General features: G+C 40.8%; 3 protein-coding genes across 6 annotated transcripts in view; 1 reads left to right on the plus strand and 2 right to left on the minus strand.

Moving 5' to 3' along the window:
- The window catches only part of med9 (mediator complex subunit 9), a 64,308-nt gene that overhangs the window by 2,882 nt on the left and 36,514 nt on the right, over positions 1-24,912 (plus strand). The window lies entirely within an intron of this gene.
- Positions 898-2,651, minus strand: rasd1 (RAS, dexamethasone-induced 1). Its single transcript, XM_088612199.1, has 2 exons — positions 2,269-2,651; positions 898-1,988 (listed from the first exon to the last, which is right to left on the minus strand). Exons 1-2 carry the CDS (start codon positions 2,537-2,539, stop codon positions 1,462-1,464), a joined length of 798 nt encoding a protein of 265 aa, XP_088468325.1. The 5' UTR covers positions 2,540-2,651; the 3' UTR covers positions 898-1,461.
- pemt (phosphatidylethanolamine N-methyltransferase) overlaps positions 15,054-24,912 on the minus strand; it is a 64,822-nt gene continuing 54,963 nt past the window's right edge. For both annotated transcript variants that reach the window (XM_088612203.1, XM_088612202.1), the window contains exons 6-7: positions 19,152-19,226; positions 15,054-15,906 (exon numbers count right to left, since the gene is read on the minus strand). In XM_088612203.1, coding sequence (XP_088468329.1) covers positions 15,852-15,906; positions 19,152-19,226 — 130 coding nt within the window. In that variant the 3' untranslated portion in view covers positions 15,054-15,851. The remainder of the gene's footprint in view (positions 15,907-19,151; positions 19,227-24,912) is intronic.

The following is a 24,912-nucleotide window of genomic DNA, read 5'->3' on the forward strand; positions in this document are numbered from 1 at the left end:
TATTGTTCAATTCAATGTATTTTATATACCACCTTTCACAACAAGGGTGCCCCATGTTAGGATAGGATAATTGTTTGATATTCTTCATAAACTTGGTAAGTGTAATTAACTGTAAACCCTGTTCTATCAGACATATGCGATGGCTGGAGCTGAAATCTGCTGCACTCTTATTGATGTGCAGTGGAATAAGAGGCTACTTGCTGTCCCTGTTCAGGTCTGAGGCATTTAAAGTCAAAATTCACCCGACTTCGATTCTGAACTTGTACTGCTAGCCGATAAAACAAATGCCAGTATATTCTGTTTCCGTAGGGTGGAACAGTTGGGAAGTCCATATGATTCAAAAGGGTTGTGTTAATAGCCGTCAGTATTATCCGTTTCCTTTGAATGGCTTGTATTTGTACATAATTCAAAATGCGGCAGGACAGTTTGACGCACCTGTATGAACTACTTCGCTCAAGGCAACATCACCAGTGCCCTACCTCGAGTATGAATCTGCAGCTTTACAGGTAAGAGTTGAGAGACCTAACAGATTTGACCTTTTCTTATCTGGGGTTCAATGCGCCCATCCATTTTCCAGTTGGAGCCTATCTTGGCAAACAGTGGGCGCATCCCGGGACACACACAGACGTGAGCACGCACACACTCGCACCAGAAGCCAATTACAAATATACCTCTGGGGGGGAAAACCCATGTGAACACAGACAGCACCCCAAGTCCAGAATTGAACCCAGAGCGCTAGTGCTGCAAGGCCACTGTGCCACTCTGCTGCCCTGTTTTTAGTGCATTGTAAGGAATACTCATTTGAGTACATGTGAGCACCATATAGTTTTGTAGTTGAGAAGTAAAAGTACTGCAAGCTTAGAGGAGAGGGGAAAGAGCCAGAAGATAACAAATAGTTTTAAGATCTTTTATTTTTCTTTATAAAATGACATTGACATATAAGAATAAATAGACATTCACAAAATTTGTTCTTGTTGCAACATTCAAGTGCTGTTTTAAGTTATAAATCATTTATAACAAACTGTAAACAATCGGTTTTTTTACAAATTGCACACCACCCTGAAGTTTTTTTTTTTTTAACCTGCTGTACCAGTACGGTAAGATTTAAAAGATGAACACGTGTATAACAGCGCGTTGTTGTGTTTTCTCTCAAAAGAAATCTCAGGGTTTTTGTTGACCACATCACATTTAGCGCCCTGACACTCATGGGGGGGGAAAGGTGTTCTGTATAGAAGTCTGCCCAGCTCATACAACACAAGCGCTCCGAGTCTCTTACAAGTGTCACGATTGAGGACAGGTTGCCGCCGAGAGAAACTGGAAACTACCTGGATGAGCCCCGCTCTCTGAGCGCCACCTCTAACACCGGTTATCAGAACAAACTTTCTGAGGGGCCAGTCATCAGACCCACTCGGTGTGAGTTTAACTTCGTCTCGGGTTCTCCCGTTCTCCCGTTGGCAGTATTTAGCTGATGATGCACCTTTCTTTATCCTTCCCCTGGCCGCCGCCGATAGCTTTCTCTTTAATGTACATCAAGTCACTGTGCACGCTTGGGCGCCGGGCAAAGGGAGCGACTATGCCGTAGACGTCCCCGTCTTTGAACTTCTTGTTTTTGATGGACTTGCGGTGGAGCATGTCGCAGTACTGCACCGAGACCTTGCGGTGGAGGTCGGGGCTCATTTCGTGCGGCAGCTTGGCCATGACGAAGAGAGTCCGGAACATTTTGTCCACGTTGGTGTTCTTCTTGGCCGAGATCTCGAAGTAGGCGCATTTGTCGTCCCCGGCAATGAGCTGGTCGATGTCTTCCCGTTGCACCTCCCGGTACAGCTCCCGGTCACCTTTGTTTCCGCAGATGACCAGCGGCACGTCCACGTTCTCCTTGGTCTTGTTTTTCAAGCAGGACTTGGTCTCAAATATTTGCTGTTTCAGACGCTGGACTTCCTCGAAGGAGTCCTTGTTGTCCAGGCTGAACACCAGGATGAAGACGTCACCTGAGGAAAACAGACACACAAGATTTAAGTCTCATTCGCTGGGAGCCAACTGTGCAACACACAGCAGTTTGCATCTAGTTCTGGGCGTTTTACCAGGGTGTGCTTTGGCTAGCAAAAGTAGCTTTTACATCTGATAACTTGTTAAAAAGTTGTTTTTTTTTCCCTCGCGTTTGCACAGACAGGAAGAGAAAAGCTGCTTGCAAATATCCCTTTCAGTCATGCAGCTACCTCCCCAATTCTAAATGGTTAACGCACTACCTACAAATGAAATTCAATTTACCTGTGAGTATGGACAGGCGCCTCATAGCCGGGAAAGGATGATTTCCAGAGGTGTCTAAAATATCCAGCTGATAAGCGTCTCCCCTGATGCTGTAAAATTTCCTGTGAAAGTCTTCAATGGTCGGCGTGTACTGGTCATCAAACCTCCCGTTCAGAAAACGGGAGATGATGGACGTTTTGCCAACTTTAGTGGAGCCCAGAATCACCATCCTGTAGCAGTTCTTGGCCGGGATGTCAAACTCGTTCTCTGAGGGTGTCATTTTCTTAATCATGGTTGCGAGGTTTTCGCCCAGGTCGTTTTCAGCGGCTAGACCAAAGCACCGTCTTGCCTTGCGGACTTCTTCTCAAACCCGGTTCAGCACTGTAGCTGTTCTGAGTTCGAAGCCTTGAGCTGCCGCCTTTATATTGGGAAAAGGCGACCCCTCCTCTACGAGTCGTCATCACCTACGCAGCGCCTCGAAAAGCAAAGCGAAAAAAGAAAACTAGCAGGTGCCTGATTTTGCGTCAGTCTCTGAAATACTGGGAACATGAGATCTTAGTTCCTAAAGGAACACGAGCAGAAACGGGAGCCGAAGACAAGTTGTCGCCTTTTCTTAATTTTCTTTAAAATTACCGCAACTCTATATTTCTTTAAAACGCACAAACTGGGAGGCGTGCCATTTCGTTAATATTTGTAACATTGTTTCCAAAGCTTGAACTTTGGACTGCTCATGTACGCAGAGACGTTGCGTTCAGCAGCGCCTTCCGAAACTTTAGTTGTGCATTAATTGAGGTCGGCTGCTGAGAAATTACGTGGATTTAGTTGTTTTTTTAAAACAAAAATCGCTTCAAAACAAAAGCTAAACCATCGTGAATTCATCCTCTTTAGTCCGCCTCGCGCATAACGAAGGTTTAGGTTTGGAAAAAATGGTATGAAACGGGTTCTTTAAAACATTTAGGCACTTTAAAATTAGTTCCGATGTATGGCATAATAAATGCAAAGACTACCGCCGATATTAATGTAATAACAATGACTCCATATCTCTCACTTTACAAGATTTAATGTAGTGCGCTACAACGCAGGAGAAAAGCGCAGCTTTCCATGTCTAGGAAATGCAAAGACTCGTGTAATATTTCGCTTCGGAAAGGCAAAGGCGAATCCACAGACACGTACTCCACATGTAATTACATAGTGAACTAGTTTATAAATCATCAGAACTGCGAAAATGACAAAATAGATATTTCAAATATGGTTTGCCTATCTATACGCGTGGTTAACGACTAAACGAAGACCGGGAAATCAGAGGCTAGAGGACGGGCTTGCGAGAAACGAAGATCTGTTTTTGCAAAGTCAGACTTTGCAAGTTCAGGTCTCATGCTCGCTGAACCGCTGCCACAGAAGTCGGGAAACCCAGCATTCGGGAACGATCTTGTTATTCTGCTTTTGCAGTGTTCGGTTCGCTTTTTTACGCAATTCTTTTCTGAAACTGCAGCGGAATCTTGTAGTGAAATGTCCTGTTTCTGTTTTGGATATCGCAAAAAGATCCCTTTTGTTTTCCGAAATGGTTATGCTACTTGCGACAGGCAGGGCTCGGTTGGTAGTAATACTTGACCGACATAATTTGTGCCAATAAACGTGCCCACTCCCCATCAAGAATATTGTTCCAAGAACTGTGTCGTTAACAGTAAGGATAGTGAAGCACATTTTCTCGTTTTGTATAGCATAAAAAGAATGTATGCATTTCATTGACCAACATTAATTACACTCTTAGCTTTTTAAGAGCGAACCACGCTTTCGTTTTGATACTTTGCTATACTGTTGCATTTTAAAGGCGATACGCCCCCGCAAACGCACAGCAACAATTAAAAAAAAAGTCTACATCTGTTAAAACGTCATACAGCCTCTATAGCACATATTTTAAAGCAGAAGTAGAATGATTTCTGAAAAATCCAGCAGGATACTTGCAGGACTCCAGAAGAACTTTGACCTTCCCAGATTTTACGATTTCTGAATCATTATTTGTCATTTTGTACACAACTGTCTTGAGAGAAAAGGGCTTAAATTTTCCCTTCCCTTTATGATTTTAGGAAATCATTAGTACAGATCTAATGGTTCATGTCAGTTAGAAATCCTCGATAGCTCAGTGAAAAAGCATGAACTGACACAACATACAGTATGTATGATTCGCTAGGATTTCGACAAAGAGAGTTTCTGTTCTTGGTCGGTGAGCAGTTAAGACTCAGTATTGTGGTCGAAACAGCCAGGCGTGCGTCTCGGTTTGAAATTTTCCCAACAGAGGGCGCTCGTGATTTGGGTATTGGAAAAAAAATAGTTGTTGCAGAGTTACTTTCGGTCAAAAGTTAATCTGCAAAAATGCAGCAATTAGCACAGCGATGTTTACAATTATACGCGTATATTAATTCAATGGAAATAGTGAAAATCCAGTTTTTGATTGCGACCCGCGCACTCAGAATTAAAGTGAATATGTAATGTCTCCGCGTTTTGTGGCATTTTTCGTGCACGGACGTTATTAAACTTGACTTTAGCCATTTATGTTACCCAGGTAAAAGTACGGAACTGTAAGCCTGCTTTTCAGCGCCACAGCCTCCTCAGTCCCTCCGGCGGAGTTCACAGGTGACGCTGCTGATCACTAATTAGAAAGAGCTTGTTTCAGTTCTGATGCACGCTGATATGTTTGCCTGGGGTTGCGCGTCTCTTTTCGCCAGTTGTGGAAGTGAGACGTCTGACCGTATCCCGTCCGAAGTGAACAGAGATTGATGTAGTGCGCAGTATTGACGCCTTTCATATTTACAGAAAAAATGTAATTAATGATAAATGCTTCCCATACGTATAGGACACGGCATATAATTGCAGTAAGTTGAATAAAGATTCAGTGAAGACGCAATGAGTGTCGCTTGCATTTTTTCTTTTGTGAACACAAAAGCGCAAAACACTACGAATATTTCAGTAATGCATGTTCCGTATGTGACTTGTTGTCGTTCATTACACAAAGGGACACAGATCCTCTGTAACCATACATAAAACTGTCAGCATGAGGCCATAGTCTGTTATGCAGAAACAGTGACGCTTTTGCCCTGACCGTTGCAGGCTGATTTCTTATGCCTGGATGGTTTTTACTTTACAACAGAAGCTACAGTACCATCATCTGCCTCTGTCGTTTCAGTAATTGGTTATCCTCTGTGTATTAGCATCCGATAGGAAACCGGGCAGATCTACCTATTACTTTACCCGTTCAAGGGGGTGTAAGGTAGACCGCATGTAATGTTGGAAAAAACGGAACAGTGGCTAGGAGACATTTCATTAATAATTTAGCAAGTTTTAAGAAGAAACCAAATGACGCGATTCTTAGTCCAACTTATCGATGCATGTGCTAAGTACCTGGATTGAGAATGCACATTCAAAATCATAGTCGCTTTGTTCGCCTGTTTCACACACGCAAACCTAGTAACTCACCCAGAGATGCGCATTTAATCGCGTTGCTCCTGTTCAAAATACATACGTATTGAGGAGTGGTTACTAGCTCCAGGTGCGCAAATGCATTCTGGAGTATTGTATGTGAAAGTCTGTTTAGCGGTATTTCATTTCACTCATTCCATTTTTAAATTAAAATACAAAATTAAGCTTAAATCAGCGATTGGTTTTGTATTGCCTTTCTTTTAAATGGCTATTCGCAGCATGGCCTGTGTACTAACCACGGCGTTTCTTAAGCGCAGTGAAACAGCACAGACCGGTTCTCTCTCTTGTTCAGTGTAACTAACAGTATTTGTTTTTGAAATCTTGATTCCAACTACCCCTGAAGTGCTTTCTGCAATACGTTTATATCTGTTTACTATTCTGCAAAGCTTTTTCTTAAAAAGCAGAATGCAGATTGATTTTCTGTACCCCTCCGTTTTATAACCACTTTATCCAATCTGGGAGCTGGAGCTATCCCAGCAAGCAAGGGGCGCAAGGCAGGATACACTCTGGCTGTGACGCCAGTCCATCTCAGGGCACACGCCGACACACACACAAGCTCACACACACTCACACCAGGGCCAATTTCTCCAGAAGCCAATTAACCTACCAGCATGTTTTTGGACTGTGGGAGAAAACCGGAGCACCCAGAGGAAACCAATGCGAATCCGGGGAGAACATGCAAACTCCACCCCAGGAGCTGAACCCGTGGCCCCAGCATTCAGAGGCAGCCATGCTAACTACTGTGCCACTGTGATGGCCATCTTCCATTGCACATAATGTATTTTTTAAATGCTTTTTCGTCCTATTTCCTATGAAGTGTTTTGTGAAACCTTTGCCGTTAAATCCGCCTCGATAGAAGTGGTGGATTTTAGGTGTTTTTTTTCCAGTGTAATTGCACAACTTGGACATAAATGCTCACTGCTATCCCAAGCTTGCCGCTACTGTAAGTTATACAAGATCACTTTCCAGGGAACCAGGGAACAAATCGAGCAATGCAACAAAAAAATTAAGGCTTACATCTATCTAGCTGACATTGGAAGGCTTCAAAGCAACAAGACAAAAACACAAAACTTATAAAAGAGTGGATTCAATTTGCTCAGTCAGATATACTGCGGATTTATGGCTTCATACTCAGATGCCAAATGGTTTTAGTTCTGTTATGTCCTTCTGCGCATGCTTTGCTAATCAGTTTATGGACATGAAAGCACAATAGGTTTATTTAATTGTCAGAAACTGGTTTATTACTCTGTGGGCAGATTCGTCGGTGTCGCCATTGTTGATGAGAATGAGCTGTGTGGAAGGTGAAGGACAGCTGTAGCTTGGGCTCACGAATACAGTAATGAAAGAAAGCAGAACTTGATGAGTGCACCACAAAAACTGCAGTAATGTCCCTGCAAATAAAGTATCGTTGTCTACTACATTTTGGTGCCAGATGTACACATTCAACAGGTGAGCAGGTTCTCTTCACTCACCTGGGTATATAATCTCATTAATCAAAAGAAAGATGGATAAGCACAGCTGCCTGTAACCAGTGGTATCCTAGATTTAACTTAATGCAAAATCCTTCAGCCAATAGAAGAATCACTGTGCTCAGCTTGTTTATGGTCTAACTAGCTCATTATTTTTCTGAAAGCGCTGAAAGCATTTTCTCAGTTTTGTATTAGCCAGCATGATTTAAATGAATGTTTCTTGGGTTGCATGGCAGGTAACATACTAGAACCTTTTGAGATGTGGAAAAAAAGCCGACTTTTAATGGCTGGATTATGTAACACTGCGTATCCTTTGATTCGAAAGATCTCTAGTCAAACTTGAGCTTATTAAAATAAGAACCTTACGAAAACAAAATTAGTGTCTCTTTGAGAAGGAATCTACTTTTCATGGACACTTTGTCTTCTCATTGGAATTGATAAATGCGAAATTAAAACAGATCCATGTGCAATCATTTGACATGAATTACACTGATTGATTAGTTGTCTCCACCCAAAATAAAGAGACAAACGAGTCTGTTATAAAAGATAGGGTGTGTTGCCTCACTTGCTGGCAGAACATTTAAGAGCTGAAGTGTGATCATTTAACAGTAATAAGAAATCCACTGATACTGCAAGCAAAAAAAAACAACATATTTTACCCCTCTATCCAATTCAAAGGTATTCATGGCAAAGAGAGGACTGAATCCCTCTTTCCATTTCCTAGCCTTTTACCCAATGTTGTGAACACAGTGAGAACATATAACATCTACACAGTTAACAACCGGGTCTGGAGTTGAACCCAGGGCCCCAGAGCTGTGCGGCTAACCACTGCTAGCCACCTAAGAGGTCACCCATTCATTTTCTAACTGCTTCTTCCAGCACAGGGTTGTGATTAAGCCAGAGCCTATTCTGGCAAGCAACTGGCACAAGGCAGGGTATGCCTGCCTTGCACTATAAGTATTTCATTGCCCTTGTGCATACAGGATGACATATAAGCTTAACTGAACCCTGGACTGGATGCCAGTCCATTGCAGGGTGCACACAGACGTGGATAGATTCACACCTAGGGCTAGTTTTCCCCCGAAGCCGATCCACCACACCCTAGAGTAATCGACCAGTATGTTTTTGAACTGTGAGAGGAAACAGGAGCCATTGAGAACATGTTGTTTAAAAATGTTGACCTCAGTTGGTTAAAACGGTGCTTAAAATTTGCACTGTTGAAACCCGCCGCTTGCTAAGAATTCTGGGGAAAATGTGTCAGATGTGTCCCCATTACCTGTATAGCGCTTTGAGTGGAGTGTCCAGAAAAGTGCTATATCGAGTAAGTGTGAGCAATTATTATTGTTATTATTATTATTATATGCCTCTGTAGCAATGGAGCTGCTATTTGACCATATTTGTGCCTGCAGCAAAACTACATGGAGCTTAATATACTGAGGTCAAAGCGAATTTCACCTGAGACAAAAGATGACCTAGTCCTGAATTTCTTGAGCCAGATCTCCAGCTGTGTGTCGGATAGGGTAATACCACACAGAGGCCAACAAAATGGAGAAGTCTAAACTTCTGACCATGCACGAATAACAGCAGTGCCAATAATAGTCAGTGTACCACTATGTCATATTAGGACAGTCCTTTAAGAGCTGCAAAAAAAAAACTACTAGAAGAAGCTGCTGACCTTAATGAAATGAAGGCGTCCAGAGATGTAATGCCTTATTCTCCTTGCTTTTTCCTTTTACTTTACTAAATAGCTTTTACAGTGAGATGATTCAGTGTAAAGGATAATGGGCTTAAAATAGCAGAACATGATCCAATTAGTGAAGTTATTATTAGAGTCTGGAGGAAAATGGCAATAAAGATGATTGATATTACTACTGAGCTCGGTAGCACGTCCTGTATCTTTTCTTTAAAACAATACTGTTTCATTACTTTTCTCTTTTATTACATCCCCATTCATTTTCTGGTGAGGAAATTCTAAAAATAACATTTTTATAGATTCATTGTCTGGAATTCAGCCATTTATCGCTGAAAATATGAATAGATAAATTGAGGCTGTTGACTGTTACACTCCCCTTAGCAATTGCCGTCTAGTTTAACTCTATTGCTGGGGACAAAAAAATCAAATGATACTTAAGCAGAAAGGATGTTATTAAGTAAAGCATGTGACAGATGCATTATGGAACAAAGGGTCAATTACAAAATTCCACTCGTTTCATCAGTTACTGCAGTGAACAAAGTTTTAAATCCATTGCCTACAATTACCAATTGCTATTATTTTTTAATACTGTACCTTTGATCATTAGCACTCGATTAAGATTTTCAAAGCGTTCCACTTTCTAGACAATTACAAAGAATCATCTGGCACAAGTGCCTTGTTACCGATTACCGTCTTTCAGATCATTAAAGTGTATTCAGTAAAGATAACAAAAGAGGAGTGAGTTCTCAGCTTTCTGGTTTACGGGTGTAAAGAAATTCTACCGAAACCAAATCCAGTGAGGTTTGAGCCCACACTTTTATTTGAGCAATCATTAACTTCCTCTGGAGCAAAAATATTTCAGACTTGATTGTTAGAATTAAAAGCACTGGATTACTGACTGGTAAAAAAAAATCTCTTTTGTTAATTTGACTTGCATCTTGGCAGGTAAAAATGCAGAACCTAAACTGTGGATCTTGATCCATGCTGAATTCCATGGAGTTAAATTGCAGGGAAAAAAAAGAAAAAGAAAGTAAAATTGTCACGTTTGGATTTGGCTCTGAAATCACTCCAATGTCAATGAAAACTGATGCGTATCTTTATTTTAGATATAATATAATAATTATATATTACTAATAGACATTGATTTAAGTAATTTATAACCCTGGCAGAACTTGAATTTGCCATTATTATGTAAAATACAATTAAACAAGTCTTCAGCATACAGTTGATAAAGTTAGGAAGATGTTAATATAAGAAAGGTCAAAATGATTTCTACCACACTGTCATGATTACTGAACGATCAAAACCCATTGACCAGTTTCCTGAACTTAACAGGAAGAAAAATGGAGCCTTTCACATAACACTAACTTAATTATTGCAAAAATGCCTGTAAAACAGCCTAGGAGGTGTTCATTGAATCAAATAGAGAGCCAAAAAGTATGAGAAATAACAAAAACTGTTATTATATCTTGTATAGTCTTCACAAAACAAGCAGTTGGGGAAAATTGCTTAGATCACATTAGGGGAAAATCTCTTAATTGTAGCAGATTACATCCTTCTGCTTGACCTTTTCCAACATCTTGAATTTGAATCCAGCTCTATTAGAATTTGTTCATTAACAGCCCTTGAAAAGACTTGACAATAACCAGATACAATAGTAAAACTATTTACTTAGAATAAATTCAGAAAAGTGACAAGCAGAAGATGGTAATTTAGTTGCAGATTTAGTCTTTAGTATCTAATTGACCCAATGATCTTAATCAGCTGTTACAAATAATTATAATTATTATTATGGATAGATATTCCATGTATAAAAAATAATATTTAGCAACTCTCTTTATCACCTACTGTACAATAGTAACCATTTTTTTTCTTTGATATTATTAAACAACATGCCTATATATTTGATTTTGAGTAGTTTAACTGCTGTTAACCCCGGTTATTATTATTATTATTATTTTAAATTTTTAAATACAACAAGAGTTAAACAAAGAAATTAAGTGGAACCTTGGGGTTTTGCAAGGGGTGCGAGTAGCTGCCTAATCAAACAAGCAGAAAAAAAAATGACCTTGAAATTTTAGTTTCCCAACTTGTTTTGTCAGTCTAACATGCCGAGTGAAACAAGGTCATGAGGTAACCGCGCGTTTTGCACTTGTGCTTAGTCAAGCTGGGCAGTCATAAGCAGCTTCTGTAGGTCGCTGTGCATTATCCAGGAATAAGAGTAGCCAGGAGAGAAACAAGGTCATTTTAAGGTCAAAACCAGCCGTTCAATGACCTCTGACAACCCGAATGTGGCCGACTTCTATATCAGTTCAAGCAAATTCACGGTGCAACGTCCAGCGCGCGCATCGATCTTTCCCCTTGCTTCGGTTCTCGAGTCTGAAACCACACGGTGCTTATCACAAGCACGACTGAAAAACAAAGCATGATATTTCCTTCGTAATCTCTGGCTGCTTATCTCAGCACAGCACCAAAAGAAAGTTTTCACTGGTTGTGGCTTCCTGTATTCTCGGGAGTAGAAAGCAGTCGATTCAAGCAAGTATTTTGGATGTGCACAGATGTTAAGTAGATGTGTTGCATAGGCTGTGTTGGTGCATCACTCAGGTGCTTCGTGCTTTCTGTAACAAACAAGAGGTTGAATGAAACACGTTGCACTGCGAAAAACGGTGGAACATCTGCTAGACAAAAAGGGAGATGTTGTCAGTGCACATCATCCTATTCATCTACATACATCTGTACTGTGATTGTGACGATCCTTGCAAGTTTTACTTTAGGATTGTTCTGTAATTTATCATGCTATATACAGTAATTAGTACAGCACTCATCCAAATATTTGTAATAATTGTTCTTACCATTACGCAAATGTGTTCACGGTAGGCCACTTTGGACAAAGGCATCAACCAAATGAATGCCTAATAAATACACAATGGATTTCCAGCATCCCAATGTATGCTTATTAACTAACAAAGTCTACCTTGCTAGTAAAATAATACTTCTCGTAATGCCAAAGCCAGAAATGAGAGTAGGCGGTGGTCCTCCTGTCTAGCAGCAGAAAAAATGCTTTGAAAACATGGGAGAATGACATGGAATGGTTGTGTTTTTAGCCCTGGGACATTGCTCTACATGTTACAGAACCAGAACTGGACTCTGTCCATGATAAGTCTAAGCCAGCAACAAGCGTGTGATCTAATTCTATCTAGCAGCCTGATGATGTTTCAAACAAAAGTTCAGGAGGCCAAAACCCTAATCTCGCCCACTTCTGCCTAACTACACGTAATACATCCTGGTTCTTCATCACCTGCATGCAATGTGGTTTCGCATCCCTCCCTACACCCCATTTTCACCCTTGCAGCAGCTCCCTGGCTCATTCCTCATTAAATGGGGGTGGGTGTTCTGACAGACTGGGTTGTCGTTCTCCTCGGCCAAGTGCGCTACCCCAATAAAGCCAGCTATTCAAATCACACCTCTTCTCCGCCTTAAACTGGGCTTGACAAACAATGGAAATATAATTATGAGTAATCCAAAACACACAGTGTGGCTTCCCCTGCAATTTCATTAATATATGTACACTTGTTTTTTTTTATTAATACAATCAGTGGACAATCAGCCAAGATCAGCAGGCATGAGGCAAATGGAAACCTGTTGAGCAGATCTTCCCATCCATCCATTTCCTCACTGCTTTATCCAGTAGAGAGTTGTGGAGGAGATGGAGCCTAACCTGGCAAGCAACAGGCTCAAGGCAGGAGGGGATGGGACACTAGTCCATCACAGGGCACACACAGACACAAACACGCACAAACACGCACAGATCTTGCATTGAATATAGGAAACACTTCCTTCAGGCAGAGGATCATTAAAGCACTAAGTGCATTGAAAAAAACGTTCAGGTCGCCCACATGCTTAAATGGAGCTGTTACGGCATCAGACACAGTACTGATCGGTGGTGGTCAGACTAGATGAACTGAATGGTCAGTCCCCATCAGAAAAAAGTCATTTTACATGTTAGCAGTCTGTCACAATGGCACCTGCATGGGAAGGTTTGGGTCTAACGAAGGCTGAAAATCTGAGATAAAACTACAAATGTTTAACTCAAATGAAAGGCATGGTTTTATTTTTTCAAGAATCTGAAAGATCTTGTTTAGATTTATATTTTTAACAAGTACTATTTTTAAGAGTTTGACCTAGAAGATTTTGAGATAGAAGGGAGGGAAAGAACAGCTATTAAAGAAGATTCCCCCCTCAACAGTCGTTTTGTCAAAACATCTGAATAACATCTAGGCCTCCTTTCTAATCATTCTTAACATTTTTCTTTGAGTCAACTTTATCTGGTTGCTATGGCGGAAAAAAAAAAGGATTCAAAAAATAGATCAGCAAGATTCAGATTTAGATTCAGTGACGTAATGCATTTTAGGATTGAATGTGAAATGGAAGAGCTGAAAAAAATCAAGAAGGCTTTTTAAATGGAAAGAAAAAGCAGCACAGCAGGTGAACAAAATTAAAGGTCACTTACATGACATATTTAGAAATGAAATGGCACAAGGGGCCCAGCTCAACCAAAGCCCAGATCAGCACTTACGAGCAAACACCAGCCATCAAACAGGAGGATAAGCTGTCTCGTTCAGGACTACTGAGGAGAAATATGTCAAGATGTCTTCGCAACTGGGGATTATGATGATGGAGGAGCTAATTACATCTAAATTCATTTCAGATACAGTAGTTACAAATGGTGATTTCCATCCATCCGAGTGAAGTGCAAGGGCCATTTCCTTACACAAAGTGTAGCAGGAGTATGGAACAAGCTGTTTTCAATTAGCAACATAATTGGCAATTGGGTTTTTTGTTGGCTTTACAATAATTTAAAATTGTATAAATCATACAGTAATTTGACAGTATGATTTCAAACAACATGCGGTTACATGATACAGTAATAACCACATTTTGGCAGTAACAGTGGAACATAAAGATGAAGAGAAATGTACCAGTCAGGTACCTCCTGGTATCAGAGACAGTTTTATCATAGAGAATGGCTATCTGAATCACTATATACAGATCAGAAACATTCAAGGTTGCAGAATAAACATCTGGGGTTAATATTTTACACGCGTTTGCTTTTTTAAGAATATATATTTTCTCAGCTCTTCATTGCCGGAATACAAAATAGAATTCATGACTGTAAACCTAAAGTGAGGTGGCATTATCTAAATGTTTCACAAGTTTACAGTAGCAGCAGAGATTGAACAAATAATTTATCTCCATCCATCTTAGTGAGGGTCATTGGGTGTAAAAGGGGAGAACTGAGAGCATACGACCGCTTTCAACTTATTTATCTCATTGTTCAAGCCAAAACTGACTTTGAACATGTCAACCATAAAGACCTGTTAGAAAGGCTTAATTTCAGCTACTACTGCAGACAACAGCTGACCTGCAGCATAAATGCACTCCAGAATACAGATTTCTTGATATACAGTAGTATTTTGGATCATTCTGTAGCTCTGCTTAACAGTATAAAACAGAAATCACTGTGATTTTTTAAAATACCTTTGGTGTACTAAGCCATCAGCAGATCATTCTATAATGTACTGACCCAATAAACTTAATTGCACTGTTTTCTGAAACCACAATTTGATTTAGGAGACCATGATTTAATAACCTGTATTAAGAATGCTGAGTTTGTTCATCACTCTGGGGTAGCGTTCTGTTTAACCCCAAGTATTGTAATTGTAATTTGTAGTTTTCCTAATTGGTTCCTATTAATTTCAGTGACTCGAGGTCAAGGCTTAAAATTACTGTCATGTCACACACAGTTTAGCAGAAATTCTTCCCAAGTTATTTATCCTGCTATAATGTATAGTTCTTGAGTAACCTTAACCTACCCATTGTGGATCTGAATCCTGACAGCTTTCAGCAATGTCAGCAGAATCATGGTAGTAAACAGGATTTGACAAGAAAGACAGGCTAAACTGATTCAGTTTTGCTGGGCTCAATAAGGCACATACCTCTGCCCTTAAAAATACAGACTCTGGTGCAAAGTCATCATTACCTAGGCTGTATACAAGCCTGCTTTACAGACTTGCATATGCAAGCTAGCTACAGCAAAGACATAAGTTATACCTAAAAGCAAATCAAAGGAATACAACACATACAGTACTTAGACATGTGCTGCCAAATTCTTAACAATAAGTCATTATTTTTTTATTTTGAATGAAAAACAAAATGACAAATTCCCAAAGCACAATGTACAATCGCATTTTCAAATCACACATTCACAGACCTGCTTCTTACTTTTCCCTTTGTCTGTTTCAAAAACAAATCATAACGTGTGGATAGAGGATTCAGGTTTGACACACACGATCAAACAAAGCCATTCTGTCTTAAATCCCGAGTCCCGACAGAGAGGAATGAAGCACAATACCAAGCACAAAAAAGGAGCAGTCACAAACATGCTGGAGGCTTGGTGTGATGCTTCACGCAGAGCCCGAAACAACACTTACAGGGAAGGCTGCTACCTACACCAAGTGTAAGGTGAAACTCCCACCATATAGATATTAATTTTAATACAGTAGGCTCCATATTTAACTCTGTAAAGTTTAACATGGACAAAATTGTATATACAGTAGATTACGCACCTCTATGGGATATGTAATTACAGTACATCATCCTGGCAGTATAGACAGAAATATAGTTATGGTCTCATTAAATTTACATTTTTACCCTAAACAGCATGAGAAAAAAAGAATTAAAAAGGGGGTTGGAAATAATTTTCAACCTCATCTGTTATCCATATGTTTTTATTTATCAATACTTTCATGCTGGTATACTGTGGTCCACAGGGAGGAGGATATCAGATGCAATGCACCCCAGTAAAGTCAGTGAAGTGTTCAGTCCAGAGCCATCTTCCTATCTCATGGGTCCTGGGTCATTTGTTCAGTGAGACTTCCCTAATCCTTGCACAAACACAGATGTACTCATTTGTTCTTCTCGGATGAGATTCTCTGCCGATAGATCTCTTCCGTGAAAGGTCTGCAAATACAAGAAAATAAACAGACAAATAGGCACCATAAAGCAGCTGAGGCCTCAGTGGACCAGCCTGTACCAGTCACCAGTTCTGAGGAGGACCGTTTTGTTTATCCCAGTGGAGTGCTTGTTTGACAAATCCAATATTTACCAGGCCCAGAACCGCAGGGGGTTGGTCCCTGTGTGAGTGTACCTGCACCATTTTCAATAGGCTATCGATTGGCGGTCAGAGTCCATTCCTCAATTTGACAGTAAAAGGAAGTCTCTCCCACAAAATGGAGGTAAACGGAGCATACAATTTATTTACTGTATTTATTATACTTGCTTCCAGACTGCATCACAAAAGGTATTGTCAATAAGACCTGCAAGCATCTTGTAGCCTGACCTCAGAGGACCATCAGAAGATCGGTTCTGGTCAGTACTGTGAAGGGAGACCTCCAACGACAACCAGGTATTTGTGGACCAGTAGGTGGCGCTTTTCAGTTTGGACCATAATTTCCAAATCATACAGTACCTCACGATGGCAGGAGTATAGGAGGTGGCATCTTTTGGATGAGACATTAAGCTGTGGTCTTGACTGCTCTGTCATAAAACACCACCTAGCACTGACAGTGAGAATACAGAAGATGTTTCCTGCCCAAACTTAGAAAAGAGGAGACCATACGCCCCATCTAGCCCATTTGGTGAAGCAGTTCATTGATCCAAGGATCTCATCCAAGAAAATCAGTCTTCCACAGTATGACAAAACCATTCCATTCTGGGATGGTAAACTTTGGCCCTCTCAAACTTCCTCCTTACTATGAAGCAATTTCTCAATCATTCACCTACTGATCTAACCCTAATCATTCACCCAGCTGATCTACTGTGCAATTGGGATGCTGGTGCAGAATTACACACTAATCCTACACTTCAACGGGGGATGAAGTAAGACCCCCTCCTTTGTGTAAATCACTTAGAATCCTTTGGGATATAATCAAATAATAAGGATTTTTCCGAAAAAAGTCAACTCCAATCCTTGTGCGCTGCAGAGCATTCATATTTATGTTCAAAATGATCTCAATTACATAATTGAGCAAAGTAGCATTTCCCCTGCTTAAGCGATCACAATCCTTTTTTTCAAAAGCTTTGGAACCTGATGGTCTACTGTATGACCCATTACCTGAGCTGCAGGCCTCTGCACTGCACTACTGTATAACCCATAACCTGAGCTGCAGACCTCTGTGCTACACTACTGTATAACCCATTACCTGGGCTGCAGACTTCTGCTCTGCACTAGTATATAATACCAGCTAAGCTTTAGTTGAGACTCTTGCCAGGTCCTTGGCTTCTCAGATACTACACGTTTCTCTGTGGCAGAAGAGGCTGAGCTCTGTCATTTTAGAACCCCTCCCCAAAATGTACTGGAAAGGTGCAGATTTCCCCTACAATGCCCACACCTCTGTTATAATGTCAGCATCCTGCTCAGTTAGGCATAGAGCTTAAAGATTGAAAATCATTGTGGAATTAAGCAAGGCATGTATTCAGTCAGGGCAGGGGTTCCCAATCAGGGGTTGAAGAGCCCCTATGGTTTCGTAACGGTACTGCAGGGGGTTTGTGAGATTGTGATGGAAACGTCAATGTCAAACTAATTCAATTTGAAAAATATATACAGGTATATAGTGTTTGTGGTTGTTAAATAGTCCTATTAATAAATAACAATGTAAGAATAAGAAAAACAACAGTAGTTATATTAATAGTTTACCAAGTAAAAAGAAGCATGTTTAGAGGGCTGCTGTAGCATTTATCTACATTTATTGAAAGGTTTGATTTAGTTAAAATCTCAAGGGGGTACTTGAGGCAAATAATTTAGGTTGAAGGGGTTCAGCTGACAAAAAAGGTTGGGAACCCCTGAGTTTGGGTGAGACAGTGGAGCAGTGGGTTAGCACTGCTGCCTCACAGTGCTTGGACCCTGGGTTCAATTCGTGGAGAATGTATCTGTGTGGAGTTTGTATGTTCTCCCTGCGTTTGGGTGGGAAGTTCTTTAGCTTCCTCCCACAGTCCAAAGACATACTGGTAGGTCCTTTGGCTTTCGTAAAATTGGCCCTGGTGTGAGTGTGTCTGTGTGTGCCCTGCGATGGACTTGGGACCAGGGTGCATCCTGACTTGCACCTGTTGTTTGCGGGGATGAGCTCCAGCTCCCCAGCTACCCTGAATCGCATAAGGCAGTGTAGAAAATGGAACAGGATCCTGCATGAGTGGTAGCAACAGACCCAGCTAATGAAAAAGGCCAAGGTATGAGACGCACATCTGTTTGTGTCTGCTTTGTTTCATCACACTGTACTTCCAAAATGAAATTTCTACCAATTATTTTGCTGAGTCACGAGTATATTGTTAACCTGAGGTGAAGGCTATTTTTTTTGTTGTTGTTGTGGTAAAAGAGTTCCAATTCTTCAATTCTATTTGTGAAATATGGAAGTAGGTCATTTTTCAAACACAATTATAGAAGCAGAGCCAGTAGACAGTAGCTCAGCGTGCTTTCATTCATCCTGTAGCAATACGAAACAGCGATGTCTTGAGACATCTTCAAATGTCCCCTGCTAAGTCTAGAGCTCTAAAATAAATAGCCCTGCCACGCAACACAGATATAACATCCTATACCATGTTAAGATGTGATATTACTGATGCAGACAACAGTCTAAATGAAACTCGGCGTCCATCACTACAGTAGGTCACAAGAAGTGAAATGTCTTTTAACGTTAAACCACGCCTTTCCAGTTTTAAAAATTGCTGCTTTTCTGTGAAACTCAACGACATTTAGCGGCATAATCATTAGGCAGTAAATTGCTCTTTTGTGTTGTTCAAAACGGGCCAATATATAACTTTATTGCTATTTTCTTTCCGAAACAAAAACTGTAAAATAAACATAATGACCATTCTTTGAAAGTTTTCCCATCAGAAGTTTCTGTCGCATGCAGTGCAAGTCGATTATTAAGGCAACATTTCATTTTCCCCCCAAGGGATGTGACATATCAGGGAGCAAGGAGCTTTAACCCATAAATAAACCAGGTTACCTCGTGCAAAAATATGTGTAACTGCAATTTCCAGGTGGATTGCGAACAGTGCGTGCCTCAACCTCACTGCAGATGTCTGCAGTTTTGGCAGTGTTGTACTTCTGTGGTGCTCTAAGCTAGTTGTTACAGAAGGTGGTACAACATGTCTGAAATGGCATTAAAAAAAGCATTAATGCCATAAAAACAAGGGAACACACTTACCCTTCAAACATAATGGCAATCTTGTAGGCTGCAGCTACCACAGATGTTAGCACAACTCCAGCTGGACTTGCGTTCCTGTACAAATGGGTACAAAGACAAACAAAGCTCAGTGAGATTTGGAGCTTTCCAAAATCCAGCGGAACTACAGCTCAGATCCCAAATCTTTTAAGTTTTCTCTGCAGAGAATCTTCACTTCAGGAAGAAGAATGACACTTTGCTTTATGGTAAACGTCATTGCAAAAGTCAGGCATACAGAGCTCTGACTTAACCCGCTGGCTGTATGAGGAAGGCAGGACCCCCATGTGGGGTAAAATTAAGCAATGAGCAATGAGGTGAATGAGGAGAAAATGAAAATGTGAAAGAGAGGGTCTGACTGATTTTTTTAAATAGTATTTCAGGAAGTGACATAATGGAAGATTAAATGTAGGTCCAGCAGAGACGGAGGGCAATTTGGTTGACATCATTTTTCCCAAATGTTTATTACAAAAAACCCTGAATAAAGCCACCCTCCCCCGTCTCCCTTTCTGGACTATATATGCCTTCAATTAAATCTTAACGGCACTCTCCCTCAGCTGGGAAAAAGACATTGTTCATATTGTACGAATATTGTCCACCTTTCCTCTGGTACATAACGATTTATCAGCTCTCTTCCCCTGTATAATTCTGGGCTCAGCTTGCAAAAGTTCATTTTCTAAACCAGTCATGTCACCATTTCAGTCTTGTATAACTGTAAGGCTGGATGTTAATTCACATATTGAGGTAGAGATCCTGACCTTGGGTCAGTTCTGAGAAAAGGCAAACACGGTGTTTGTGACCTTATTTTGTACTACACCGCTTTTAGCTTTAAAACCAAATCAAAGAACTAGGAAATACTATGGGATCATTTACTTCTGATAAATAAAATTAAACAAAATGTAGGTCATTGCCATCCCCTTTGTTCCCGAAAGACACTGAAGAAGTGGTTAACGTGAGCAAGGCCAAATTAGATTATTTTCAGACCTATTTGAAGAAACTGGGTTAATTCAACGTAGTAGGAGGCGGAAATCAATTTAATTCTAAATTATTGCAGTGGAGCAGTAACTAGTTAAAGTAATGAAATCAAGGAGAAACCATAACACACAGCCCGGCCTGAATTGTTACCCTCTGAATAAAGGTTCAATTTCTATTATCTCGTCCTGAGTTAAAACTGATATTTGAGGGAAAACTCTCATATTTTGAAATACACCTGTCCATCGATGCCAATTTCATCCTTTCAACCAGCCTTAGCCTTCTCTTAAAATACAGTTGAAGAAAACTGACCTTGAAACATTGTTTTGACAGTAATAGTTGTTTTAATAGTATTTTAAAACAGAGACAAAAAATGGTATCACTTTAGGTCAGAGCTTAACCTGAAGCAAGTAACCTGGCTTCTACTACTAAGTGCAAGAAAAGTCAGATTTTTCTCACATACAAACGCTTTATTATACATATTTAATTGTTATTGACTTGCTTGTTACACATTTATGAAGTTATTTACAGTCCCTAAACTTAAAAGCTAAACATAAATCTTTCATCAGATATTTCTCTTTTTAAAATACATTTTCAGAGGTGCTTTTATTTCTTACTGCTATATGTTTGTCAGTCTGACCAAGAACTCATAGTGTTGCTGAATGTGAATGTCATTTTCTGGAGCGAAATCAAAGGTAATAGGTAAAGTCTGAAGCAATTAAATAATAACGACTTCAAACTACAGCAACAAATGGGTTAGATGGGCTAAAAGGCCTCCTCTCATTTGTACTGTCACTGTACTTATGTAATTCTTGGTCATTTTTTCGTTGTGACAAGTCAGTGACAAGTAACAGTCCTTCAGGAGCTGGACATGTACAGTACATGAAAAACTGTCTTCTTTGCAACACTGAAAAATAACCTGCTTGTGGCAGCTTATAGTGATGAGACTTTTTTTGAAGTGATACATTTATAAAGGTCTTATTTATTGCAAGGTGAAAGGCAAGACTGTAACCAATCCCTTATTCAGTTCATCGTTCTATTGCACTGATTACAGACCCTCATCATTACTTTTTAGCACTTTCAATCATCACATGACTGGGTTTTGCCCATACAAACAGCGCTTCTTCAGCAGCACCTGCTTGCACTGGAATCTGATGCTGTCCCAAACCATCCTAGACATTATATTTCGTTATTGATCTGATTGACTGATCCGGGAAAATCCAAAATGTCTTCTGCCACAGCAGTGGAAAATAATGTGCACGAACAAAGCGATGAAAGGGAAAGTAAGCCCCGTCTCATGTTTGCACAGTGCGCGGAGAGGCAAAAGTTGCAAAAATGCAACAGCACCCTGCCAGGCTGAAAAATAGTGGAACTGTCCACCTTGGTCACATCACACCTCCCTCTGTAATGCATCAGACCCTGCAGATGGACAGCTACCACACTACAACAAGGTATGACGTACTGACTGGACACACTCTATTAATAACCTACTGTGAAATAAAAGGTAGGATACTATGTTCAAACAGTTGTGCATTTCAGTCTACAAACTGAGAACCAGTCTGTACATCCACCTTACATATTAGCAGATCTAAATCTAGGTCTGTCCAGTTGTCAGATATATTTACTTTGGAAAACAGAGAGTTAAAAGAAAATACATAGAAAAATATCAAGTTAAAGTGACTGGCTCCATGTACCAAACCAATTTGGCACCACTGTTGAGAAAACACACGTGTACTTGTTTTTTCTTAAAAACAGGATGGTTTCCCTTTAACTTTAAATTGAGCTTTAAGGAGTGTTTTTCCACAAACTACGAACTAAGTCTCACTTAGATGTCATTTCATAAGTAATGACAACAGTTTGGGTGTGGTTGCCATGGTTACATACTGGACAGCATGCAACGTTTCAGGCACGTATCTAATATCACAAAACCTCTAAGGACTCTCTCGTACACTTGCTGACATTTTCCAAACACTAAACAATGCCTAAAAATAAAGCTTCCACAATGATTAATATGAACAACAGTCAGCTCAATCAAGATGCCACTGAAGTCTAGTGTGAGAAGAAAGAAAACAAAATAAAAGTAGGAAATAAACATCTTTTAAACTAATGGATAACTTGCCGTGACTTGCAGATTAATTATAGGAGCTACTGAGTACCCAACAGAGGTTCAAAATGCCACACAAATCTTCTTATGTTCTAATAAGTAAGCAAGAGTTCTTTTCAGGGAATACAAGACAACCTGTGCTATTCATAAAAAATGCTGTCCTTTTTTTATTCCTTTATTTTGATAAAGGACTGACACAATGATGACACAAGACGCAATACAGCCTGGTATTTACTTGGAGTGTCACGGTGGCACTGCGGGCTTGCAGGCTCGGGTTTCGATTCCAGACCTGGGGTGCTGTCTGCGTGGAGTCTGTATGTTCTCCCCAGTGTCGTGTGGGTTTCCTTCCACAGTCCAAAAAGGTTAACTGGCTTCTGGGTAAACTGGCCATGGTGGGAGTGCGTGCATGTCGGTATCTGTGTTTGCCCTGCGATTGGACTGGCGCCCCATCCGGTTTGAATCCTGCCTGCAAACATTGCTTGCTGGGATAGGCTCTGGCTCCCCTGTGACTCTGTATTAGGATTGGGACACTATCTGGGCATTCAAAATCCTCAAAGGCACTGACAAAGTAATCCCAGTGTACTTCTTCAGAAACACCAGTGAAACAGGAATCATAAGCCTCCAGCACCTTGGTTTTCATGTTTCATTTGAAGGCCACCTTCTACAGCACACTGTCTCCGGCCATCATACAAGGGCATTAGTTTGGGAAATCCTGGCGCGGTGGGAAGAGCACCACCTACAGGTCCATCAGTTCCATTTACAGGAGTGACTTCATGGTCTTCAGTGGGGTGCCACCCCCACTGGCCCGTGATCTGACTAGACCCGTTACAAGGTGATAATGCTGCTGTGTATCAGGCAACATTTTTCTTAAAACGCCTCGCGTACAAACCCATCTACACAAGCTAGGATCTCCAAAACCTGAATTAGTGTCGCAGTCCCAGGACGTTTCCATGACACACCTTGTTATCACGATTCACAGCAGAAATTACATGTGATTCAGTGTTATCACAGTAACCACGGTGATTCATGACCTAGGGCACGACTGAAGAAAATAATATTATCTGGCTTTTTGACACAATGTTTTTGGAGTGCACATAGCCCAGCGCCTGATAATAGATAGTCCTGTATCTGTTGTCTTCATAGGGTATTTTAAAACCCTGTAGCTCTGGGCCACTGTCACAATTACAGTATGTAATCTAATTGTAATATTGTTCAATTACTTTTGACTGACAACTGTAAAGCTGTCTGTACCAGAAACTCAGGGTACACGGACACCAAACATGGGAAAGTCCAAAGATGAGATGAATAACACTGAACTATTCCACATGACTGCCGAATTAATACATTTCAACGCAAAATGCTTTATGAAGAGTATGTTATCAATAACTGACTATTCCTCTGAATGTGGAACCGAATCTCATGATGAAGCCTCGTGCGGCATGTTCCATCACTTAGACAAGCTTTCCACTGGGCTAGGAAATGAGATGCACACAGCTGGACCTGTATACAGCCCGCAAGCGTGTGTGCGAGAGAGCGATAGAGAGCAGCGGGCAAACAAATGTCCTGTGTTTTTTTTTTGTGAGAAATCTTTCGATTAAAAAAGGGATGAAGCCCCAGAAGGAGAAAAAAGCCCCACAGAGGACTGTGCAGCATATCTCCTCTCAGCAGGATTCAATCCTAAGTAAGGTTCTACTGTTCTGCGGCTTTTTTAGTCACTGGAAAATGCAGTGGGATGCCTGTACTGTCTTTTCCCTTATTGAGGTGGTTATTTCAGAAGGTCCTCTTCTTCTCAGACTGTGTTTATCAAGTTAATTGGAGCAGCAAAGGACCGGGAGGGAAAACGTCTGCTTCTGATCTTACAGACTGTACATACAGACTTTGTGAAAATACACTATGTGTGGGCCTAACCCAGTCATAGCCTAACAGAACAGAACAATATATTCCATTTTTTCTTGAACCTTAGCCATGATCTAGACCTGTGTTTCTCAACCTTTTCCATCCCAGGGCAGTCAGTATTGGGGCATTTTATCATGGTAGTGCAAGCGAGTGAATTTACTGTATGTTGTGATTTGTGTTTGAATGTTAGGAATACTGTGGAGGATGTTAAAATGTACAGAGCTAGGTGAAGCATATGCATGCTTACAAAAATAAAGATGTTTTGCAGCACACTGCCACCAGTGCTAGATTTCCCATTAGGCACCGTAGGCACAGTGCCTAGGGGCTAGGAACTTTTTAGGGCCTACGAAGGAGGGAAACTCTAGTGACTAGCGAAAAATTAGCTGAAACAACAGGCTTGCGATCGACTCTAGGTGCTCCCAATCAATAATCACACGCTATCTAGCGGCTCTTCTAGAAGTATCGAAGTGATGGTCGTTCGACTCGCTCAATCAATCACGTGGTTTAGCATGAGAAGAGTTTAAAGTGCATCACGTCAATCGACGTCATTCAATTGGCGTTTACCCCTCGTTTTGCACATTTCGGAGTGAAAGTGCCCAGGGCCTATGAACGCCAAAATCCGTCCCTGGCTGCCACCCTACTCACACACATCACTGGGGCCTGAACACATTCTCAATCATATTATAACAACAATTTCAGTGTTTAATCTGATCTGGCCTCGAAGCGAAGAGTGGCTTTATCCTGGCAGGACCTGCTGAGGGTGACACACAGAGC

Source organism: Lepisosteus platostomus, chromosome 19 (genome assembly GCF_059453375.1).
Source record: "Lepisosteus platostomus isolate fLepPlt1 chromosome 19, fLepPlt1.hap1, whole genome shotgun sequence".
Classification (NCBI taxonomy): domain Eukaryota; kingdom Metazoa; phylum Chordata; class Actinopteri; order Semionotiformes; family Lepisosteidae; genus Lepisosteus; species Lepisosteus platostomus.

Coding starts and splice junctions, on each gene's coding strand:
- rasd1 (XM_088612199.1), bottom strand. CDS start 2,539: ATGATTAAGAAAATGACACCCTCAGAGAACGAGTTTGACATCCCGGCC. Junction 1,989..2,268: donor GCGCCTGTCCATACTCACAG/GTAAATTGAATT, acceptor TGTTTTCCTCAG/GTGACGTCTTCATCCTGGTG.